Source organism: Juglans regia, chromosome 9, assembly GCF_001411555.2.
Source record: "Juglans regia cultivar Chandler chromosome 9, Walnut 2.0, whole genome shotgun sequence".
Classification (NCBI taxonomy): Eukaryota; Viridiplantae; Streptophyta; class Magnoliopsida; order Fagales; family Juglandaceae; genus Juglans; species Juglans regia.
The window spans coordinates 5,500,099-5,526,268 of NC_049909.1; the positions used below are offsets into that span (position 1 = coordinate 5,500,099).

Sequence of the window (26,170 nt, forward strand, 5' to 3'; positions counted from 1 at the left end):
GTTTGTCCTTGATTACTCCCAAACTAGTACGAAGTGTTATAGTATAGTTCAGGGTGTTGATCCACAGGGAGTCGGAAGAAACACAACAAGACACAAACATAAAATAAAGATCAAATTACAATATGACAAGAATCTGACAATTCTATCTAAAGCACGTAATTAAAATGAGATTAAGGTACTAAGAAGAAGGCAAGTAAAGCTTTAGGCTTCCATCAACCGGATTTAATACTCTGACTTTTTCATTCCAAACTATATACACAATTAAGAATTATGGCACCAAATTCCTAATTGGAAGATATGATATTATATTCATCTACTTTCTCAAATTTAATTCTAGAATCTATTCTCCCTTTACAAACGACAATTTTCATATATAAAAATAAATATCATATCTAAAGACGACGCTATGTTCACAAACAATAATGCAACAAAAGATCACATCAATGGCATGAAAAGCCTATTTAAGTCACAGTCATATATTCATAATCATATAGCTCAATAAAATCAAACCGTAGCAAGATTTAATATAATTGTCTCAAACTTATAATATCCAAAACAAATAGAGAATTGAATCCTAGAATCTTAAACAATAAAACTTAATCTATGAATTGAAATAAAATCAAAATATTTTCACTAACAAATTTCCGCCCTAGGCTTTACCCAAAATTTAGTTCTCCATAGAATAACTAAAAATAAATAAAAATAGTATTTTTCTCTTCTCTTCAGAACGGAGCCGTCTCTCCTCCAAAAAAAACTCTCAATTTCATGCTAATGACATGCTTATATAGGGTAGGAAAGAAACTCTAATGTCTTCTTGATTCTTGCATAAAAAACTACTTAAATTTTAGGACTCAACTTGGCAGCCACATACGTACTTTAGGACTTTGAATTTAGAAATCCTTATTAGAGACAAAGTTGTAGCCATTTAAAATATATTTTCAACGCATCAAGAATTACATCAATCCGATATGTGAGTAGAAAGTTAAGATCAAAATACTAAAGTATATCCAGATTGTCTCCTAGCGAATTTCGGACTTGGACTTCTTGCAGTTTCCTTTTGTGATTTTTTTCTTTTTTTTTTTCTTAATCCAAATTGCTCTCAAACCCCATCATTATCCTTATTTAAAGATTCATATACTTATTTAAAGTTCTTAGCTTGTTCCAACATCTTGTCCACTTGAAAGTCCTCCTTTGAATTTGACTAGGCTTTAACTTACTCTTTTATAGATTCTGAAATTAAACATAAAAACCTGCTTAGGAGCATCCCAAAATAAATAAAAACTCAATTCAAGAGTACACATTAATACCTATGATTTATGTTTATATTTTAGCATTTTAGTCCAATAATAGGGTATTTAGAGTGCACTTTCGTACGCTCATCACACCCCACAACTTGCTTATTGCTAATCCCCAGCAATTTCTAGACAAAAGAAATGAAAGAGGCTAAAGAAAATCACTAAAACATGCCACCAATTCACAATTTCCAGATTCACATATCAAAACAATCTAAGGAATCAAGTAACTAATCAAGATCAATCCACTTATAGCATTTCACAGAGTGTGTGTGTTCTCCAAGCCATAACCATCTTACCACTAACTTTGACACATGCAACATCAAAAACGTCTCAAGCAAAACATTCAACTTCATAACTCACAGGTATAATAATGTTTCGTGTAAGGTTCTCTCTATGGAGTTGAGAAGTGGTGTACACACAATCACATAGAAATTTAGGTAGTTATGAATAAGGAACAAACAAGCATTGATCTTATGATAGGAACACTATCAAAAGAGAATTCAATCATTCTTTCCACACTCAAACTTGGAATCAGAACAATTAAAATAAAATGTTGTAATATGGCTTAGGTTAGGCTATATGACAAGAAAATGAAAAAGATTCAAAAACTTCCAAGTACATGTCTAAAGAATCTTATTGAACATCTCAATAAACCATATCTCTCACTTGATGTACTCTTCAACCTTTCAAATCACCGAATAACGTCTTTTTTTTCATTTGTTACTTTTTTATTTCCAGCTCAATAATTTTGTGAACAAGTATATGTCACCTTGATATTCTACTATTTCTACCCAGCCTTGATATTTTTGTCTTTGAAACTCACTCACTTGAACACCTTGTTACTCATGTTCTTCCCTTTTTCTCTCTTTTTTTATTCCTTGCAAAAAAAAAAAAAAAGAATTCCACATCAATTACACACTTAGAAGTAACAAGGATAGAGAAAATCAGTGTATAGGTTATACTCCAATGTGGAGAGGTATAGATAATGTAGGTATATGAATAAAAAAAGGCTATAAGTGTTTCTTGGCTCAAAGTTGGCTACTAGGGATCTATAATTGAAAGGGTCAGCTTGAAAGGCTCAAACATTAATACTAAATTGACCTTCATCATATCCCAAGTATATCCGCCATCATACCACAAACCATACAATGATATTCTTAAAAGAAGTGTCCAATTCAAAAAATCAATGAACGCTTACCACAATGTTTAGCATATGTTGGCTCTCAATCCTCTCCAAAACTCACACAGAAAGAGTTAAGTAAAAGAGTTCTCTAGATACATGTGTCAAACCACTATCTTACAAGAAAAACTTAGATGAGTGCATTAGATATCCTGTAAATACCTAAGCATAATGATCAAGATGGGTTTGTTAAATTCATAAAGATGGCAATGCATGAGAATAAATACACATGAAGGGATGTACGTGTGATGTTAAAAACAATTCTGACACATGTAAACGTGCCACAGAGTTCCAACAAGTATTTGTGAATGCATAATTTGCACCACTTCCCAACTTAAATAAAACATTTTCCTCAATATTTAAAAATCAAAACTGAATAGAGAGTAATTGAAGAGGGTAGAATACACCTAATGTGTGACGTGGGCAGCCCGGTAAGCATTAGAGATGAAAAATTGAAATGGTGAAATGATACTATCCTGCAAACAAAAAAACAAACAAAATAGCAACAAACAAAAAGAAAGAAAAGGAACGGAACGAAAACAAAACAAAACAAATAATAGTAGGAAAAACATACATGCATGGTGTGGTTAAGGTTGATAGATCGGATCTACAAGTGGAATGTCTTCCACTTCAAGCACTTGTCAACCAATAAGGATTTTATGGTGTTGACCATTTACTTTAAAGACCCGGCTATCCCTAGGGTCCTCTATTTCTACCGCCCCATTTTCAAAAACATGCTTCACTACAAAGGGGCCGGTCCACCTAGACCGAAGTTTTCCTACGTGTTTGTGAAGTTTAGAATCATATAAGTATACTCGATCATTAGGTTTAAACGTCTTCCTAACAATATTTTTATCATGAAATGCTTTCATTTTAGCCTTATAGATTTTAGAGTTCTCATAAGCATAATTTCTCAATTCCTCTAACTCGATCAATTGAAATTTCCTAAACTTACCCGCATTCAATTTCAAATAAATACTAACAGGAGAAGTGTCACCTAGACCGAGAAATGCATGCTTTAAACCTGAGGGCAGCGCTTTCAATTCCAATTTGGGACTCTCCACATTTGAAGGAATTTGTTTTTCACTTTTCTTAGGCAACTCCTCAAGTTTCAGTTGCCAAGTCTGTGTTCCATAATCATGAGTTTCATCAAAAATAGCATAAATATTAACATCAGATGAATCACTAATAGTATCAAACTCGGAATTAACAAAAAAATATTCAAGGGGATAAGAATTATGAGTTGTTTCAACTCCATTGTCTATGAGTGCGTCAATCATCTATGTTTGTTGGTACTCATCATTCTCTCTGGGCTGCTTACTGATGTGGAATATGTTGACCTCCACGGTCATGTTTCCAAAAGATAGTTTCATCAGCTCATTCATGCAGTTTATAAGTGCATTAGCCATAGCAAAGAAAAGTCTACCTAATATGAGAGGAATTTTAGAGTCAGACTCAACAACAAACTGAGTATCCAAAATTAAAAAATTCACAGGATAGTAAAACTTGTCAATTTGGATCAAAACATTATCAACTATCCCTCTCGATTTCTTAACCGAACGGTCAACCAATTGAAACACAACAGAAGTAGACTTAATTTCACCCAAACCAAGTTGCAAATAAATGGGCTAAGGCATCAAATTTACCCTAGCTCCTAAATCTAGCAACGCTTGCCCAAACTCATGATTCCCAATATTACATGCAATGGTTGGACAACCAGAATCCTTGTACTTAGGAGGAATTTGCTGCTCAACTAGAGCACTAACTTTCTCTGTCAGGAATGTTGTCTTCTTAACATGGTGCTTTCTCTTAACTGTACACAAATCTTTGAGAAATTTTGCATAAGTAGGAACTTGTTTAATAACATGCAAAAGAGGAAGATTGATATTTACCTGCCTGAGGTTCTCCAAGATTTCATTGCTAGAATCCAAAGCTCACATACAAGATTATAAAGCTTGAGGAAATGGTACCTTAACTGGGCTCTTGATTACCTCGGCTTCCTTAGGCAACTCAACACTATTATTACTTTGTTCCTCTTCAACATCCTCTGGCTTATAAATTGTTGGGATGTGTAAGGACTTACCACTTCATATCACAATGGCATTGTTCTCCTTCAAATTTCCTTGAGTCATATATTGACCTTGGGGTGTGGATTGAGCTTGAAAAGGGAACTTTCCACATTCATTCACACTCAAAGAGCTCATCAACTTGGATACATGGCTCTTTATCTCCTTGTTTTCTTTAACAACCTATGTGATCAAAGATTCAAACTTTTGATTAGTTTTACCCTATGCCTCAATAAAAGCATGCAATGTATCTTTTAAGGAGTTCTTAGAAGAGGAAGATGCATGATACGGTGTAGGATAAGTGCTAGGTGGTTGTGCAGGCTGTTGGTTTTCAGATTTCCAACTAAAATTGGGGTGATTACGCCATCCAAGATTGCAGTTATCAGATAAAGGTGCAAAAGGTTTCTTGTACATACCTAAGGCATTACATTGTTTCTCATACATTCCCTTAATTTTAGCAAATGTGGGGCACTCTTAAGCTAGGTGATCTACCCCACCACACACAAAACACGGTCCAAAGGACTCTACAAGAGTAGCCATGTATGTTGGCTTTAAATCCGTAGTTTTTAACACCGCTAACTCCCTAGTAAACCTTTACCTTAGCTTCTAGGTTATCTTCTTCCCTAAGATGGTAAATTCTACCACTATTTGGATTTCCAACAGGCCGTGACCTATACTCTCAGTAGCACTAGGTCCGGTCCAAGTATGAACTTTTTCAGCAAGCTCATTGAGATATTCTATGGCATCATCAGGATTTTTCTATAAAAACTCACAATTATACATCATCTCCATGAATTGACGCTCTCTAGGTGTAAGACCCTCATAGAAATAACTAACTAAGCACCAGTTCAGATACCCATGGTGAGGACACATACTCAAAAACTCCTTAAACCTCTCCTAAGCCTGATACAAAGTCTCACTATCCTTTTGTGCAAATGTGGAGATCTGCTTCTTCAAAGCCTTAGTCTTATGCTGGGGAAAGTATTTGTTAAAAAAAACTTGTATCTTCTCATTCCATAATCCTATTGACCGTGGTCTTAGTGAGTACAATCAACTCTTTGCTCTATCCTTCAAAGAGAAATGAAAGAACTTAAGTCTCACAACATCATCTGTAGCATTATGACTATGGAAAGTCGCAACTACTTCTTCAAACTCTCTAATGTGTAAATAAAGATTTTCATTCTCTAAACCATGAAAGGTGGTGAAGTAGTTGTATCATCCCTATCTTAAAATCAAGTTGACGAGTGTTGGTTAGAAATATGATGCATGATAGTGTGACTGTGCCTGTAGGGTGGAGGTAATCCTGAAGAGTTCTAGTGGGTTGATCTTCTTGTTCACTCATTTCTTCGAGACTAGATGGATTGTCAAATTAATAATTTAAAAAAATTTGATTCTGACTCTAGCACAGACTTACAAGCAAATATACCAAAGGTGTCTATATCTGTGTGTGCAAGGTAAAAAAAATAATACTAAAAACTAAAAATACTACGAAAAGAAAGAAAAAAAGAAAAAAAATGCAATAAGCTAAAAGAGGGAACGAAATTACCGCCTTTACAAACTACTGAAATAAATTATTTGTATTGATTCTTCCACCGTCTCCCAGGCAACGGCGTCAAAATTTGACTACGCCCAAACTAGTATGGGTGTTATAGTATAGTTCAAAATGTCGATCCACAGGGAGTAGGAAGAAACACAACAAGATACAAACTTAAAAAATAAAAAAATAAAAAGAAAGATAAAATTACAATATGACAAGAATCTGAAAATTTTACCTAAAACAAGTAATTAAAATGAGATTAGGACACTGAGAAGAAGGCTAGTAAAACTTTGGGCTTCCACCAACTGGATCCAATACTTTTACTTTTTCAATCCAAACTATATACACAATTAAGAATTATAGCATCAAATTCCTAATTGGAAGATATGACATTATATTCATCTATTTTCTTAAATTTAATTCTAGAATCTATTCTTCCTTTACAAACCAAAACTTTCATATATAAAAATGAATATTAGATCTGATTGCGACGTTATGTTCACAAACAATAATGTAGCAAAAGATCACATCAATGGCATGAAAAGTCCGTTTAAATCACAGTCATATATTCATAATCTTATAATTCAACAAAATCAAATTGTAGTAAGATTTAATATAATTGTCTCAAACTTATAATATCCAGAACAAATAGAGAATTGAATCCTAGAATCTTAAACAATAAACCTTAATCTATGAATTGAAATAAAGTCAAAATATTTTCATCAATCAATTTCTGCCTTAGGCTTTACCCAAGATTTAGTTCTCCATAGAAGAGCTAAAAATAAATAAAAATAATATTTTTCTCCTCTCTTCAGAACTGAGTCATCTTTTCTCCAAAAAGGACTCTCAATTTCGTGCTAATGATATACTTATATAGGGTAGGAAAGAAACCCTAATGTCGTCTTGATTCTTGCATAAAAATTGCCTAAATTTTAGAACTCATCTTGGTAGTCATGTACCCACTTCAGGAGTTCCAATTTAGAAATCCTTATTAAAGACAAATTTGTATCCCTTTGAGATATATTTACAATGCATCAAGAATCATATCAATTCAACATGTGAGTGGAACGTTACGATCAAAATACTAAAGTAGGTCCAGGCTGTCTCCTAGTGAATTCGAACTTGTTCTTCTTGCGGTTTCCTTTTGTGATTTTTTTTCTTTTTTTTCTTGATCGAAATTACTCTTAAACCCCATCATTATCCTTATTTGAAGAGTCCTACACTCGTTGAAAGTTCTTAGCTTGTTTCAATGTCTTGCCCACTTGAAAGTCTACCTTTGAATTTGACTGGGCTTTGACTTGATCTTCTATAGACTCTAAAATTAAACACAAAAACCTGCTTAGGAGCATCCGAAAGTAAATAGAAACTCAATTCAAGAGTACACATTAATTCTTATGATTTATATTCACATTTTAACATTTTAGTCCAATAATAGGGTATTTAAAGTGCACTTTCATGCACTCATCAGTCCTCAAGGGTAATATGGTCCTTAAACACCTCATGAGACCCTCCCAAACCCAGTTTAAGCTTTGGACAAATTTAGTTTCACAAACTAACTCAAATAACCAAACCGGATGCACCTTGATCTAGTTTGTGTAAGAACCGATTGGGTTGATTTTGAACCAGCCTTCTACCATGGTTTGCACCACCACCCCACTCCACCTCCTTCACCACCCAATCCCCAAGAGGTCCCATGCCATCATGAAGGATTTTGACTCAGTTTTCCTGCCCAAAACGATCGAAAACCAAACTAAATTTATGCCACCTCAAAACCACCTCCATCCATTGGTTTCCAAGGGCGATTTGAGGGATTTTCTGCCACCCAAATAATGCCCCACAACCTGGACATCTCTACAAAACCCTTGCAGTTACTGTGGAGAGGGAATTATGGTGGTTTCAGGCCACTATTCCCCCTGCACAAGGTGACATAAGCCCATGGAAGCAATCTGGAAAATTTCCAAACTTGTGCACCTCCCACTTCACCCAATCAGCTTGCACCAAGACCAACTTCTCCACCCCTCTTGAATCCTATAATTACTTCTCTCACCTCCTCATATCCTCCACAACTCAGCTCCAAGCTACCTCTTGAGCCTTGAGAGCACTTCTCTCTCTTAGAGATCAAAAGAGTGAAACCGAATGAGTTCTTAAGTGTTCTTGTGTAAGACTGTCTTGAGTGCTTGGAAGGCCACGAAATTTGTAAGTTATCATGCTCTTGATCTTAGTTAGCATGTCAAGTTTTGTTTCCAAGTGTTGGTACGAAATTTGGTTGAGTTTTGATAAGGTTATCATGCTTAGTTTAAAATCGGGTCAATTAAGAGATGATTTGAATGATTAAATGATTTTAAGTGAAAATTTAGCTACGACCAAGACTTTCTAGGCTTTTGTGTAAAAAAAAAAAATTATGTATAAGCCTATGAGAGTTTCGGCCTTTGCAGGAAATTAGGATTTTTGAAGCCCAATAGAATTAGGGTTCACGCCCAACTTGAGGTTATGTATAAGACTTGATGAATCTAGATGAAAATAAGGGAAGAGAGGTAAGAAGGAGCTAGGAATTTTGGCTTGCACGCCTACCATAGGAAGATCAATCCCTTCATTACCATGTGTCCCGCATGCATGAAGATTTTCTTGTAGGAATAAGTTTTATGACACATGTCACTATGGGGAAAGGAACATGTAAGGAAATGATTAGGATTATGGGAAAGTGAAACTAGGGAAAGCCAAGAGGCCATGGACGGTAACAATGGAGAAGAGAAAGGTTGCTTTTTTCCATGTGTCACCATGCATGAAGGTAGGTAAAATGTTTTTCTTGGGAAGGAGCAAGATCAAGGTTGAAAGAAGGCTATACACCTAAGGGCTTCTAGAAGATTTTTTTTGTGGAAGAAACCCCTTGAGGTGGACGGCTAAGGCAAAGTTCTTTGTGCCAAAAGGGACCAATCACATGTTTGTCTAAAGGTATGGTGAAAAAGAAGATCTCCTAGGGAAGTGTAGGGTTCGGCAGCCCATGTATATGAACACACTCTTCACATGCCACTTGGCACACATGCAGACTTGTAAAAGATGGAGGGAGATTTGAATTTAGTAAAAGACCTTCTAACCATAAGGTACATTGAACCAAGACATGAAAAGAAAGGGCAAAAGAGGAAGTGAGTTTTGACTTGGAGGAAGAGGACGCCACATGCAAGGAGGTGTCTTAGGGTTTCCAACTCAATCTAATGATGAGCTAGAAGAAAAATGTGATAGGGCTACACACCACTTGGCATCCATGCATGAGCTTGGTTCATGCAAGAAGCCTTTGAGTGTCTATAAAAGGGTACAAACCGAAAACCATAGAACCTTTGGCCATTTTATGCTTTCTCTTGTGAATTTCGGTCACAACACTTTTCGTTCCAAGTTTCCATCATTTTCTCACCAACCAAACACTCACTTCAATATTCTTTTCTCACACAAACATTCTCTTAAGGATAGTGAGGATACTTTCAAGAAGAGGAACTAAGGAGGTAAGAAGCTAACTTTTCCTTGCTTTACACATACCACACGCATGGCTTCATGAAAGAAGGGGAGATTCGGTTTAAGCATAGTTCATCTAGAACTTATGCTCTAACATCCACACACTTGAGCTAGATGGTTTTAGCTTGTGTTTTGAAAGGTTATTCCACATGAATCATGCCTACACTCACATGGTTAGATTAGGGTTTTCTCCGAGAAAGATAAATGTAACCCTACTTGTCTTTAAGCTTTAAAACATGATGCTTTGAGGTAAGAAGGTCACGGCACTAGTGAGTTGTAGCTAGGGTTTTTATTGGAGACAAGTTTTGGATTCAAGAGGGAAGGGTCCAAAAACTTGGAGTTTCTTGGATACAAAAAGGTGTAAGAAGCACTACACTTGAACACATGGGTTAGGGTTTTTCTTGAGTAATGATCATAACTAGTATTACATATGATTTTCAGCTTGCTTGCTATAGACGCATATTTTGGATTTTTGTAAGTACACATCTAACTTGTGCCTGGATATTTTATGTATATGGTTTGTGAACTTGTTGGTTGTTTCGGTTTTGTATGGTCTTTTATGATATTATTGTTCTTCTATGTGCTATGAATATCTCTTGATGTGATTGTTTTAAAGCATGATTGAAATGGGTTATGGAATATGTGTATAATGTGGAAAGGAAATGGAGTAAGAAGTCAAGTAGGGTTTCGGCATGTGCTATGTTAGTTGAACATGAATGTTGTATTTCACCATTTCGGCATGGACTAAGATCATGAAAGGATCACCGATACACACAAGAAAATGCTTCGGCACTCATGAGGTTTCCTTATTAAAAAAACTTTGTTCAATACATTAGAAGATTCTAAGTTCATGAAAAATTGATTGGAATGCATGGTTCTCTACACAAAGCTTTCGGCCAACCTTATAAATGAAGTAAGATAATTGGCGCTTTGGGATTATTTATGTGATAAGAACAATTCTTGATTACATTAGGATTTGAAGGCTTCGGCCCTTACATGTTTATTATTGGAATGCATGCCTTTGATTGATATGAATGCCTTTAATTGTTATAAAGGAACATGTTCGCATGTTCTAATATTTTCAAGCTATAACGGGATATGCTTTGCATGTATGGGTGTTTTACTTTATGATGATGAACCATTTTGGTAATTCATGTATCTCATGAAAGTTTTAGGTTCATTGTCATGTCACATGCATTGAGATTGTGAAAACTCCTTTTTGAAAGGAAAATAGTCTTTTTAAAAAAGTAAAATTTTTATCATGACCCCAAATGCTGTGACGAGGGAATGTTCTAGTGGAACTCCTATGTTCTCTCAGGAGTAATTAAAATGGAGGCATATCCCTTGATCGACGAAGTACTGTCGGTGGATCTCAAATGGTACCTAAAAGAAAAAGATACCGGAGTGGGATCGCACCTAAAGCTAGTGGGTGCACCTAAGGTGAAGGCAAAATGCGAGTTGCCGTATATGAAAGTCCAGATGTAGTCACCTTGGTCAAAGAGGCCAATGGTTGATGTGGTAACTAGCAGGGGAACACACGGTGCATAGGGGAGTCGTGAGGTATCCAATATTATGTTATAAGTCAAGAAACGCCACGAACTCATAAGCATGTTAATGAACAAGTATGAATGATGAAAGCATGTTTATGAAAGCAAAAGCTATAAAATGTCATGTTTTTATACGAAGTCTTTGAAAGGTCAAGTGCATATGTATAAGCTCATGTTCATGCATTTATTGTTAAGTTTGCTGCATATGCTTATGATATCTGTTCCACGTTATTTGTTTATTTACTGAGATTTCTCGAAATCTCACTATTGTATTTACCCACTATCATTCCTCATTCGGAATAGTAGAAGTTGTGCCAGGTACTCAAGATCATTAAGTATGGATGGAATCAGTTAAATAATATAGGACAAGGAGGAGCCGGACCTTGAGAGGAGATTAGATTTAATCCTGATGTTTATAGCCCAAGTCTTTCATGCTTTAGATCACATGAAGAGAATGATTTGACTTTAACTCTTAGTTGTACTAAGTCAATGCTATGTTGATATTTTAAACTTAATGATTTCTAATGAAGTTTGGATGTTTTTAGTCATTCTGACATATTTTATACTTACTCCTTTTATTTCTGCTGCGATTATTGCATAGTGCTAGTTGCATATTAGGATTGCATTGCATATTAACTGTCATGTACATGGGTATGTAACTTTGTGTTGCATGTCCCAACTAAGTCTTCGTTCCATCCCAAGCAAAGGTTGGGGGCATCACGCATACTCAGACCATATTTGGCTAGGTAAAGATGGGGTTGAAATGAAGAGAAGAGTGAATAGGCTATTTAAATTTGAGGCCATGTGGGTAGGGAAGTAGGGATGTGATGATATTGTTGAAGCAACATGGAGATTTAGATCAGGTAGTAGTAGTGTGGACGAGGTAATGTCATTGATTTTAGAATGTAGGCAGAAATTGGATGTTTGGAATTGTACTAGCTTCGGCAATGTGCAACACAAATTAAACAAGGCAAAACAGAATTTGAAACTACTGCAAGAGAGGGTTTCCTTAGGTGAAAGAAGAGAGGAGCACAATCTTGTAAGGGAAGAAGTTCAAAAGTGGTTAGAGAGGGATGAGGTTATGTGGAGGCAGAGATCCAAAGCTTTGTGGCTTAAGGAAGGGGATTAGAACTCGAAATTTTTTCATACGAAAGCATCTCAGAGAAGGAAGAAAAATAAACTTGTGAAGCTACAAGATGATTCTGGTGTATGGCAGGAAGGGAAGATGAGAGATAAGGTGATCCTTGATTACTTTGAGGACCTATTTGCAACTTCTACATCAAATGGCCCAACTGATTTTTTGGAGACTTTAGTTGGGAAGGTGACCAGTTCAATGAATGAAGAACTAACTAAGGAGTATACAGAGGTAGAATTTTTTGAAGCAACAAATGAACCCATCGAAGGCTCCTGGACCAGATGGTATGGCCTCAGTTTTTTTTTCCAAAGGTATTGGCATGTAGTTGGAAAAATTGTCTCAGCAACAGTTCTAAGGGCTTTAAACACAGGTGCTTTCCCTTCCTCACTGAACCATACTTTCATTACATTAATTCCAAAGAAAAAGTGCCCTGTTAGAGTAGCAGATTTGCCAGATTATAGACCAATAGGCCTATGTAATGTAGTCTAATTGCCAAAGTTATATCCAATAGATTGAAGACTATCATTTCTGACTCCTAAAGTGCTTTTGTCCCAGGTCATTTAATAATTGATAATTTACTGGTAGCTTATAACTAGTGCATTATTTAAAGAAGGAAAAAAAAGTGAGAAAAAGAGATACTTGTCATTGAAGTTGTGATGGGAACCAAGATTGGCCTAGTCTTAAATATCATTTGCAACTTCCAGATGGGCCAAGAAGATCAAGGAGATAATGCAAGGATTAATGCAATCCACTTGGGACGAGTTTAGCAAGAGCCCAACATTCAAGATGGGGCTTGAAAGATGAAGATCCAGTTTTGATTCATTTGATCAGCTATGGAAGAGGGCAACGACAAGACTTAAAGGCTTTGGGCTCTTGAAGGGTTTCAACTTATTGAATTCATTTAAAGAACTTACTTTATTAGTTTAGAATAATTGAGTTTATTATAGGAAGCACTTAAGGGGGCCTATGCAAGAGCATGTTGGGAAAATTATTATTTTATTGAACTAGGGTTAGGGTTACTGTAGCCGAGTTACTGTAGCGCCGCACTGTAGCCGCGGCACTGTTCATCCAGGGGCACTTTTGGAAGATGGGGGTTTATTTTGGCTAGGGTTTCATTAGGTTTTGCTTTAAATACTCTATGTAGCCACATTTTAATCAGTTTATGAAATTTGATGAATTTATTCGTTGTGAGTTGAGTTTTACTCCTCTTGTTCTTAATTGAACTTTTGAAGTTATCAAAGGTAAATCACAACTTTTGTGGCGTTCCTCCTCTGTAATCTGGGTTCTTGAGACGGGTTCTTCAACGGGTCTAGATTTTAATATAATCTAGGTTCTTGAAATGAGTTCTCATCGAGTCTAGGTTCTCCATCCATTGACTTGATTTTGACTTTCTTGGGGAGTTTTCAAATTGATTGTGGGTTCAAGGGATTTCATTCCCGTGGGTTCATATCATTTGGTATTCAGAGTAAGGTTTCCAATCAGGTTTGATTCTATCTTTTAATTCTAGCATCCTTAAATTTAATTCTAGGGCTTCATTGTTCTAGGGTTGCCAAAAAAAAAAATTGAAACAAAAAGTAGGCTGCCGAAATTCTTAGGGTTTTGGGTTTGGCTGAGATTTGCATCACCTAGGGTTTCAAAATTCTAGGGTTTCCTGCATCTCTAAGTTTGTCAATTGCTTGAAGTGTCGTTCCATTGATTCTCTTCTACTTCATTGTCCATGCTTGTGTGTTTGAATTCAATTGCTTGGTTTTCACAATTGAATATTTTTGTTTGTGGTTGAATTAGAGAAAAGAAAAGAAAGGAAAAGAAAAGAAAGGAAAGGAAAAGAAAAGAAAAGAAAGGAAAAGAAAAAAAAAACAGAAAGAAGAAGAAGAAGAAAAGAGAAGGTGGCGTATTCAAAGTTGCTACATAGTTACAACAAAGAGAAAGAAAGTATTTGTTGATTGAGCTTTGATCATCATAGGAGTTGAATACATCTTTCTAGTTGGTATCTTGTTTTATAATTACTCTTTCCCTCGTATAAATTCCTTGAGTCTCATGTCATTTTATTCATTCCTTGTTTCTTTGATCTATATTACTGGTTGGAATAATACAAGATTGTATTGTCTTGATTTAGTTCAACTAGTTCTTAAAGAACTTGAGCGGGAAAACTATTGAGGTAAAAGGCAAGAGAGTATGAGACTATTATCGGGAAAAATCCATTAAGAGTGAAACACGAGTGAAGTGCCATTATTCGAGTGTAAACACGTAAGGGAGTGTGTGAGGTTTTCCACTAACATTGTTTTTGTGCAGAATATTATGATGTCTCGTAGAAGTGACTTTTCACCAAAAGGGATGGCAAATAACTTATCATTTGTGTTGCAAGCCATGCAACAACAGTTTGAGCAGTTGAACTTGGTGCTGGGTGAAGTGAGGGATATTATGGATAATCAAGAAGCAGTGATTAGAAATCTGCAAGGTGAGAGGGATAGGAGACGACGTGAGCTTAGAATTGAGAATGGGTATGAAAATGGAGAGTATGGTGAGGATGAGGAAGGCCTAACATCTGAAGTTGGATTGGATAGACATAGAGGAGTTAGGCATGGAAGAAGACTTAGGGCAAACCCAGGGGGTCGAGATAGAGTAGATAAAAACCTTGGGAGCATCAAAATGAAAATACCATCATTTCAAGGTAGAACTGACCCTAAAGTTTATTTAAAGTGGGAGAAAAGAATAGAGTTAGTGTTTGATTGTCATAATTACTCTGAGGAGAAGAAGGTGAAGTTGGCTGTAATTGAGTTCACTGATTATGCGACTATTTGGTGGGATCAATTAGTGACCAATAGGAGGAGGAATCTTGAGAGACCTGTAGAAACATGGAGAGAGTTGAAAGCTATCATGAGGTGGAGATTTGTACCTAGCCACTACTATAGAGACCTCTACCAAAAACTACAAAATCTTACACAGGGATCTAGGAGTGTAGAAGATTACCATAAGGAGATGGAGATGGCTATGATTCGGGCTAAAGTAGTGGAGGATCAGGAGGCCACGATGACAAGATTTTTGAGTGGGTTGAATAGGGAGATGGCCAATGTAGTTGAGTTGCAACATTATGTGGAGGTAGAGGATATGGTGCACATGGCTATGAAGGTGGAGAGGCGGCTAAAAGGAAAGGGTACATCAAGGTATACTTCGGTTTCTAGTACTCCTTGGAAACCAAAGTGGGACAAAAATGATCAAGTTGTAACAAAGGGGAAGACCGAACCACCTAAGGGAAATGATTTGGGTGAGGCTGAAACTTCAAGAAAAAGAGAAAATGAGTTGAAAAACAATTGTAAGGCCAAGAGTTCAAAAAAAAAAAGGAGAGTGAAAGAAAAACAAATAGTGAAAAGAACAAAGAAAGTGAGAGGAAAAAAGAGAATGAGGCCGAAACATCAAAAGAAAGAGAGAGAGAAAAAGAAAATATAGAGGTGGTTAAGAGTCAAGAAAAAAGAGTGGAGCCACAAGAGGAAAAAGAAAGAGAGGTTGCAGAGAAAAACAGAAAGACAAAAGTGAGTTTTTATGCTAAGGCAAGCTTTTATACTAATGAATTTAACGACTCTTTGTCTAGTGTTGTTGTTTCTTTGTTGCAGGGATATAAGGTCATGATTCCTAGCGGTGTATTTAGTGGATTGCCACCTATTAGGGATATAGAGCACTACATTGATTTTGTGCCAGGTGCGACAATTCCTAACCAACCTTTATTTGAAGAACATGAGTTCTTGACACACTTAAAGGGACAAGGTAAGTTGTTGACTAGAATGCATGCTAAGTGGGAGGATTGTATTGAGACTTTTTCTCATGTATTCAAATACACACAAGGTATGAAAAATTTTGTTGTTGACACTTTAGCAAGAGGGTATGTCCTTGTCTTCATTTTAGATGCAGAATTGTTGAGACTTGAATATGATAAGGAATTGCAAGCTAATGATGATGACTTTGCTAGTGTGTATGGAACATGTGAGAAAGCAACATTTGGTAAGTTCTATAAATTAGATTGGTACTTCTTTAGAGAGAATAGATTTTGTGTGCCTACTAGTTTTATGCGTAAGTTGCTTGTGTGTGATGGACATGGTGGTTTGTTGGGTGACCTTGGTGTAAGGAAGACTTTTGTTGTGTTGCATGAACATTTTTTGGACTATCATTTTCCATTCAATGACGTGTTGCATGGACATTTGTGGAAGTATCATTTTTCATTCATTGATGTGCTCCATGAACGTTTGTGGGAGTACCATTTGCCATTCATTGACGTATTACTTGAACGTTTGTAGAAGCATCATTTTTCATTCATTAACGTGTTGCATGAATATTTGTGGAAGTATTACTTGCCATTCATTGAGTTTGCATATAATTGGAGTGGTCATTTTGGTGTAAGGAAAGATTTAGGTTTGTTTCATGAACGTTTGTGGGAGTATCATTTGCCATTCATTGAGTTTGCATATTGGAGTAGTCATTTTGGTTCGAGGAAGACTTTGGATGTGCTTCATGAACATTTGTAGGAGTATTGTTTACCATTCATTGAGTTTACATATTATTGGAGTGTTCATGCTACTACTAAATTTTCACCATTTGAAATTGTTTATGGACTTAATCCATTTACTACTTTCGATTTAACACCTTTACCTGTTGATGACAGGAGTAGCTTGGATGGTCTTTTCCAAATTCTTGAACAAATTAATGAAAATGCATACTTGTTTCTACTATTTTCAATGTTACTAACCATTTTCCCTTTAATGCAGGTGGAGATTCGAGGTCGAATCCTTTTGAGGAGAGGGAGAATGATGGGAACCAAGATGGGCCTAGTCTTAAAGATCATTTGCAACTTCCAGATGGGCCAAGAAGATCAAGGAGACAATGCAAGGATTGATGCAATCCACTTAGGACGAGTTTAGCAAGAGCCCAACATTCAAGATGGGGCTTGAAAGATGAAGATCCAGTTTTAATTCATTTGATCAGTTATGGAATAGGGCAACGACAAGACTTAAAGGCTTTGGACTCTTGAAGGGTTTCAACTTATTGAATTCATTTGAAGAACTTATTTTATTAGTTTAGAATAATTGAGTTTATTATAGGAAGCACTTAAGGGGGCCTATGCAAGGGCATGTTGGGAAAGTTATTATTTTATTGAACTAGGGTTAGGGTTACTGTAGCCTAGTTACTGTAGCGCCACACTGTAGCCGCGGCACTGTTCATCCAGGGTCACTTTTGGAAGATGGGGGTTTATTTTGGCTAGGGTTTCATTAGGTTTTGCTTTAAATACTCTATGTGGCCACATTTTAATCAGTTTATGAAATTTGATGAATTTATTCGTTGTGAGTTGAGTTTTACTCATCTCGTTCTTAATTGAACTTTTGAATTTATCAAAAGTAAACCACAACCTTTGTAGCGTTCTTCCTTTGTAATCTGGGTTCTTGGGACGAGTTCTTCAATAGGTCTAGATTTTAATATAATTTAGGTTCTTGAAACGGGTTCTCATCGGGTCTAGATTCTCCATCCATTGACTTGATTTTGACTTTCTTGGAGAGTTTTCAAATTGATTGTGGGTTTAAGGGATTCCATTCCCGCGGGTTCATATCATTGATATGAGTAAAGCGTATGATAGAATAAAGTGGGGGTTTGTACAGTCTGTGATGGAGATCATGGGTTTTGAGCAGAAAATGGTTGAGTTAATTATGTATTGTGTCAGATCTATGTGTTTTTCAATCTTGATGAATGGAGAACCCAAGGGACCTATCATACCCAGTAGAGGGCTGAGACAAGGGAACCATTTGTCCCCATACTTGTTCATGTTTTGCACTGTGAGGTTTGATAGCTTTACAGAAATCAGTAGGAATGAGAAATGAGATCTCGGGGTATAAAAATCTATAGGGGCTCCTCATATAAATCATCTGTTTTTTACAGATGATAGTGTAATTTTTTGTAAAGCTGAGGTTGAGGAAAACAGAAGGGTACAAGTAGTGCTGGAGAGATATGAAAAGGCATCAGGTCAAAAGATCAATAGGGATAAAACCTCCATGGTTTTTAGGAGTAATGTGAAGCCTGAAACTGAAGATGAAATATTACTTTTGTGGGGTGCTAGTGAAGTCCAACAATATGAGAAATATCTTAGACTATCCCTTATTATAGGCAGATCAAAAACAAGGGCTTTCCAAGAAATCAAACAGAAAGTGTGGCAAAAACTACAATGCTGGAAAGAACAAATGCTTTCACATGGTAGGAAGGAGGTTTTGCTTAAGGCAGTAGTTCTTTCAATTCCAACCTACTCGATGAGTTGTTTCTTGTTACCTAGTGTTTTATGTTCAGACTTGGAGGCTATATGATGGCAAAGTTCTGGTGGGGCCAAAAGAAGGATGAAAGGATGATCCACTGGGTTAGTTGGTAGAAAATGTATTAGCCAAAGTCAAAAGGTGGATTAGGTTTCAAGGATTTGAGGACTTTTAACTTATCTCTACTATCCAAACAAGACTAAAGAATTCTGAAAGTGGAAGGTTCACTGCTGCATAGAATTTCCAAGGACAAATATTTTCCTAAAGGGCAGTTTTTGGAAGCTGGGTTGGGGACCAACCCTTCATATGCTGGGAGAGGAATATAGGAAGTAAAGAAATGGCTGAAACAAGGTTGTAGATGGCAGATTGATGATGGGAAGACAACAAGATTGTGGAAGAATCAGTGAATTCCAGGCCACAAGGCTTTAGAGATGGAAGGCATAATCGTTAGAGATGAAAACACAAAAGACACAGTGGAAAGCATCATTGACAGTAGCACAAAATGGTGGCATGTGGAAAAAATTAGAACTCTATTCAATCCAAAGATAGTTGTGGATGTTCTAAAAGTTATTATATGTCCTGGAGAACAAGCCGATGCATGGGTTTGGGCACATGAGAAGAATGGGAAGTTGAGTGTCAAAAGTTCATACAGGCTCATAAAAGGAATCCAAGGCAGTGATGCAGGGGAATGTTTAACTGTAAACAGACAGCATGATCTTTGGAAAACCCTTTGGAAGATGACAGTACCTAATAAAGTTAAAATCTTTGCTTGGAGAGCCTGCAAAGAGGGGCTTCCTACCCAACAAAATTTGCAGCAGATAAAGGTGGTTGCTTGGGGGAGTTTTTGTTTCTACCACCAAAGTTTAGAAGACCTCTCTCATGCTCTCTTTAACTACCCACAAATCAGATATATTTGGGATAAGTATCTACTTGCTATGAGAAGGTTTGATAGCAATCTACAAGTGATGGATATGCCACTAAAGGTGAAAGAGGAAGGAAATCCAGAGGCATTGTCTTTACTATTTCTCCTTGCTTGGGGCTTCTGGTATAGAGGAACAAAATGGTGCATGACACGGACTACCTGGATCCAAGACAGGTGGCAGAGTAGGCAATGTCGTTGTTGAGGAGTTACAAGGACCTTAAGATGCTGCATCATACCAAAGTGAAGCAACATTTTTTCTAGAACCCCCCCCCCCCTTCAGACTTCCTAAAACTAAATGTAGATGTCGCCATGTTTTGTGATCTTCAAAAGGCTGGTGTGGGTGCAATCCTTAGAGATGATAAGGGTGATACCGTTATGACAACTAGTAAAAAGGAAAATGAAGTAGAGGATCCAGAGGCTATCGAATTACTAGCTATCTTTAAAGGTCTACAAATTTGTGCAAGCATGGGCATCCAGAAGATTATTGTAGAAAGTGGCTGCCTGCTACTTGTGGAGGCACTGCAGAATGAAGAAGCCTCTGAAACTATACTGGGTGTTCTTATGAGTGAAGTTAAAAAATTACAAAGATGTTTTGGTGAATGCCAATTTCAACATGCTTATAGAGAAGGTCATATGGCAGCACTTGTCCAAATGCTTGGAATGTTGAGAGCATTGATATATGGTAGAATTGTATTCCAAACTTTCTTTCTCAAGCTTTATGGCTTGATAAATGACTATAATCCTTTTATTATTAATGAAGTTGTGTTTCCTATAAAAAAAATGTGCTTGAAAGTAATATTATTTTTTTAGTAAATTTCCCCAAGGATGAAAGCTTCTCTATCAAAATTTATATGAAATAAAATTAAATGGGAAATAATATACCTGAAATAATAATTTTTATTTTTTGTTGAAATAAAACAGAATGCAAATAAGAAAAGTGTAGTTACAATAAAATTTTAGGAGACTGAAAAAGTAAATTTGATGACAATAAAAAATAAGTTAATATGATTGAGAAAATTGTGGACAAAATGCATGAGCCTTACCCTTAATAAAAGTGATTAAAGAGTAAAATATACGATCGATAATAGGATTTCTTATTCTTTTTCTTAAATGATGCATGGAATGAAATGAGTTGAGAATTTTGTAAATAGTAGTAAGAAAATTTGTAAATAGTAATGAGATAGTTTGAGTTAAGTATTTATTGAATTTTGGGAGAAGAGAGAAAGTCGAATAAGAAATATTGTTAGGATATAATTTTTTAATATTATTTTTATTTTGAGATTTAAAAAACTTAGAATTATTTTTTGTATTTTGTTTAGAAGTTTATAGAATCTATAATTATTAGGTTGAAAATGTTTGTGATTGAGTGATATTTGGAAAAGAAATGAGATTAGATAGGATGAGATGAGATGGAAATTATTTCCAAACAACTCCTATTCTTTTCTTTTGTTACCTAAATGAATAGTTTTATGGATTTATATTTAAGATTCCTAAAATATGAAGCCCAACAACTTTTTTTTTTTTTTTGAAAAACCCCATTATTTTTATTTTTAAATTTAAATTTAAAACATAAATGCATGGTGGCAGTCACCCAAAAGCCACAGAAGTGGTTCGCCCTTGGAAACCCCTGGTAAGGGCCACAAGGGTGGCTTTGGGCCACCCTTAATAATGCCAAAAAATTACACAACAGGCTGGAAGAGGAGAAAGAGTCATTTTAGGCCTGCTACACGCTTCGGGCCTCGATCGGTGTGGTTTGGAGACACCAAACAGTGGTCCGGTATAGCTTTATGGCATCCATACTTACATCCATGGCAGTGAATAGGAAATAAATGCAAAAAAAAAAATCAAAGAGGCAGAGACACACATATTTACATAGTTTGGTATAATACTTATATTCATGGGTCATTTGGGGAGAATCTACTATAATATGATTGTTTTACAAACTCTCATTGTCTCTCATCCTCTGTGTACAATGGAGATCAGAGATCTATTTTTTGGTAGAGATCTTCTCTCTGGAGGTGCCGACGAGAGGTTGGAGAAGCTAAGGAGTCCCTGTCTGGAAGCAGTCTGGAAGCCAAAAAAAAAACTCCGAAATCGTTTTGTCCCTTCCTTTTATCATCTGCCCATCCTTCCTTTATGTCACATCTCTCCTCTTTTCCCTCCTGACACACTAACCTTTCTCAGCCTTTTGTCCCCTCCTTCCTTCTCTCTTTCTTCCCTCCTGATGAGACCCTCAACCTTGGGCTTGGAAAGCCACGTTGGGCCTGGGATATTTTATCCCCTCCAGTTGTCCGCAATTCTTAAAGATAATTTGTAGCAAAAGAAGGCCTTGAAAATCTTTAAGATAAAATATCTGACAGAGATAGTCCATGGAAAAATGGAATCCGAGAACAAGCCCCTAGTTTTCCGTTTCACTTGCGGTGAGTGATGAAGATTTCTGAGCGTGAGGCTAGTTGGGAGATGGGCTCGACCACGTTTGTTGCGAGCGCGGAACTCGTATTGGCGAGATACACGAAAGGCTAGCTCTACTGCGTTAGGTGCAAGCGTGGAGCTCGTCTTGGCGAGATAAGAGGGAGGCTAGCTCGACCCCATTAGGTGCCCAAGAGAGGTCGAGCAGTCAAGCAGCTCGCCCATCCATCGGGTGCTTGGGAGGTGGGGCGGTCCTTGAACTTTCCCGCCTTTGCAGCACGACAACTGGGGTTGGGCAGTCGAAGGACTTGCTTTCCTGTTGGGCTCCTGGGAGGCCAGGCGGTCCCTGACCTTTCCCTCCTGTCAACTCATCATGAAGGAGGTGGTAAAGTCGGACAGCCGAAAGACTAGACCCGTGCTTCGTCTTGAGGAAGGTTGGACAACCATAAGACTAGACCTGCCTATTGATCGGAAGGTAAAGTAGTCGAGCAGCCGAGAGGCTAGACCCACGCTTCACCATGAGGGAGGTCGGGCAATTGAAAGGCTGGACCCGCCTGTTGACTCTCAAGCCGTGCTTCTCCATGAGGGAGTTTGCAATCGAAGGTTGGACCCGTCTGTTGACTCTCAACGGGAAGGTAAATTAGTTGGGAAGCCGAGAGGCTGGACCGGCGCTTCGTCATGAAGGAGATCAGACGGTCCCTAACCTTTCCCACCTGTTGACATTCACAGGGAAGGTAAGTAGGCTTTGAGTTCGTTTCGTATGAACATTTATCGTTATCGAAAAACATTTATTCTTCGGACGTTTTTGTTTATAATGGTGTTGGTGGATTTTTCCCTACCGATGTAAATCGCTATAATATTTCTGTTTTGTTATTAGTGTTAGAGTTTGTTTGTAGTAAACCGCACTAGTGGTCAATGAGCCCGTCAACCCACTGGGTCTACCTTAGGCAATTGTCGAGCCCATCGACTTGTTCCAGAAGGCAATCCACGCAAGGCGGTTATGGAGCTCGGAGGCTCGTTCTCGGAGGTAACCCGCTAGTGGCAGTTATGGCACGAGTGTAAACACTTGATGTTTGCTAGAGGAGATGTCGTCCTGGGAGTAATGTCGAACAGCAGAAAGACTAGACTCGTGCCTTCGCCAAGAGGCAGGTCGGGGCTACCCTTAAGACTAGACCCGCCTGTTGACCCTCGACGGGAAGGTAAAGTAGTCGGGTAGCTGAGAGGCTGGACTCGCGCCTCACCATGAGGGAGGTCAACTAGTCGATAGGCTAGACCAGTCTGTTCACTCTCACGGGAAGGGTAAGCAGTTGGGTAACCGAGAGACTAGACCCGCACCTCGCCGTGAGGGAGGTCGGGTAGTCGAGAGGTTGGATCCATCTATTGACTCTCACGAGAAGGCTAAGTAGTTGGCCAACCGAGACTCGCCTCACCGTGAGGAAGGTCGGGTAGTCGAGAGCTTGGACCCACTTGTTGACTCTCAAGGGAATTTGAAAGTCCACATAAATTTTTTAAAAAAATGAGTCAAATATGAAGCTAAAAGAAAAAATTCCAAATTCTTCTCCACTCCGATAAGTGGAGTCGAAGTTGGATCGGATGATACACAATTTAGAATTAGAGTAGAAATTTTGTGGGAGTATCGAAGTTGGAGGTAGGGCATTCCAACTCCGACTTGGTCGGTGCTCAGCCCTACATATTGGTTCGCCCTAATCGGAGATTAGCATGGAGTCAATTATTTGACTTGATCTTGTTGTAAAACGTCGAAAGAGACTATAAACTAAGTAATCAATATATAGATTAATGTAGCTCCCTTTAACTTTACATTATTAACATGTTTTGGTAAACTTATTTCTTCTTTTCTTCCAATCTTACGGTATTAATTATGGTAACACAGAAATATTAATTTTATGATTTTGTTTTTGGGGACTTAATGAATTTGAATAGATGTTTGGTTGCAATATGGTAAATTAAAATTTAATTAATGCGTTTTTGGTGTCCCATGAAAATAGTTACAATGTCTCATAAATTCTCGTTTTCTATAGTTTCAGAAAAGAAATGGGAAAATAGAACCCCTCCCTCACCCCGATTTGGGTCTCCTTCTCTTGGGAGAATTCATGATTGCATCAAAGATAATAATGAAGAAAATAATAGTAGTAATAAATAGTAATAACAACCGTAACAAGAACTTATACTGCACCAATAACTACCATCTATATCTGCTGCTTTCATGGCAAGTCGGCAGCTGCTTTCATATTTTCTATTTTCTATTCCCGAAACAAGAGTAAGTTGTGACTTTATCATCATCATTCACACCTATTTTTGACATGTATTTAAATGATTATATATATATATATATATATATATTAATCAAATGTAAGGTATTCTTTATAGTTTGGAATTCACACAAAGAAAGTCAATACACTAGTAGACTAATCAAGTATTTTAATAGGGAGCACTCATCATTTCTACACTACACACCATACTTGATTTTTTATTTTTACCTTTTTTTTTTTATTATTATTCTTTCTAAACTAAAGAAATTCCTCTACTCATTATCCATACACCACACATTTGATAAGGAAACAAATAAAAAAAACATGTGTAATATGTGATGTAAGGATGATGAGTAGAATTTTTCTCTCAGTAGGTAGCCGTGTTAAGTATTTACTCCATAAGAGTGGGGAGGGGTGTAACACCCCACTTCCCAAAAAGACATTTTAGAATTTTCAAGGAGCCAGTGTGCTATTACTAAACTTGAACTTAAAAAAAAAAAATACTTCTCTTTTTAACAACGCGCCAGATGTAAAATATTCCATAAATAAAACAAATTTTAGTAAATACTTAAAATCCAAAATAGAATCTACGGAAACACTTATTAAAAAAAATATGAAAGTCTCATATGCTTATGAGAATAATTTATTTAAACCTTAAACCATAAAACTAATTATAGCATAATTTGTCTAGGCCTCTGCCTTGCCTCCCGGGGTCAAATCTTATCCTGCAGTCTCATCCTCATAAATATCATTACCTGGAGTGGTTTAAAAACATAAAAATATACAAAAATGAATCGAATATTCAATAAGCAACACATCATACAATAAATATAATAAACATAAGGTTTTTTGAAAAACATGCATAGTCATAAATACATACGTAAATAACATGAACATAAACTTATCTTTCACTTATCATAGGTCATTACCCACTGTTGACCCCCGTGAGTTAGGATTAGCGAATCTAAGTAGATTATGATTGCACCCATGGTTACGGGTTGTGGAATCCATACATAAGGAAGATATATTGGGTGGACTACCAGCATGCACGACCTGGCAATGCAATATGCCCATAACATAGGTACCATCTTCATATCATAACATAGGCCGTTATATATCTTAATCATAATCATACTTGCATACTTGTCATATCATAGATTTCGAAAGAAATCACATACATACTTGTCATATCTCGTCATATCATATCATAGATTTCAAATGAAATCGTATTCTTTCATAAATATTGTAATACATATTTCCTCACATGAAATCATGATTTTTCATAAATATTTTAATGCATAAGTCTTCACATAAAATCATGCATGATTTTTATAAATTATTTTCATACATAACTCTCACATAAAATCATGACCTCTCATAAATCTTTTAATGATTAACTTCTTTCATAAAATCATGAATTTAATGCAGAAATTTTCACATAAAATCATGAATTTTCATAAATATATCATGATTGGAGTACATAAAAAGGGGCTTCCAACGAAAGGCATACATGCAAAATATTTTTATAAAAGACATGTTATTTACCGTACATACGTGTAAGGGTATGATCATGCTACTTACCTTGCAGCGCTAATCCACTATTTTCGACACGTAATCGGTCGCCTAAAAAATAAACACGTAATTTGCATAAATTTTTAAAAATACTAAAAATAATCTATATTTCCTAAAATCTTCCTAAAAATATACCTAACCGTAAATCCTAAATAAACATGGGTATTTGTGTAATTGAATCAATTAATACCTACTGAAACCTAAAACACAACACTTATAATTTGTAGAGAAATAGAAGGTATCGGGAGAGTGGGAGAGAGGCGTGTGTTTACAGGGGACGAAACTCACTGAGGGGAGGAGCTACACGGCACGACAGCTCAAGCGGCTGGGAGTCAAGGCGACGTGATTGGGTTCCTTTGGGCAGGGTAGTGCAACGCTGAGAGAGAGAGAGAGAGAGAGAGAGAGAGAGAGAGAGAGAGAGAGAGAGAGAGAGTTCTGTCAAGCAG

At 36.8% G+C, this 26,170-nt stretch overlaps 1 protein-coding gene and 1 non-coding gene across 2 annotated transcripts; both read left to right on the forward strand.

Annotated features, from left to right (window-relative positions):
- The first annotated feature begins 5,393 nt into the window (after nucleotides 1-5,393).
- On the forward strand, nucleotides 5,394-5,503 carry LOC118349507. The gene has a single exon (XR_004802464.1). It is a non-coding gene; the product is annotated as a small nucleolar RNA R71 (small nucleolar RNA).
- A 13,479-nt stretch (nucleotides 5,504-18,982) lies between these two features.
- Nucleotides 18,983-19,675, forward strand: LOC108997368. The gene has a single exon (XM_018973596.1). It carries the CDS (start codon nucleotides 18,983-18,985, stop codon nucleotides 19,673-19,675), a length of 693 nt encoding a protein of 230 aa, XP_018829141.1.
- The last annotated feature ends 6,495 nt before the right edge of the window (nucleotides 19,676-26,170 follow it).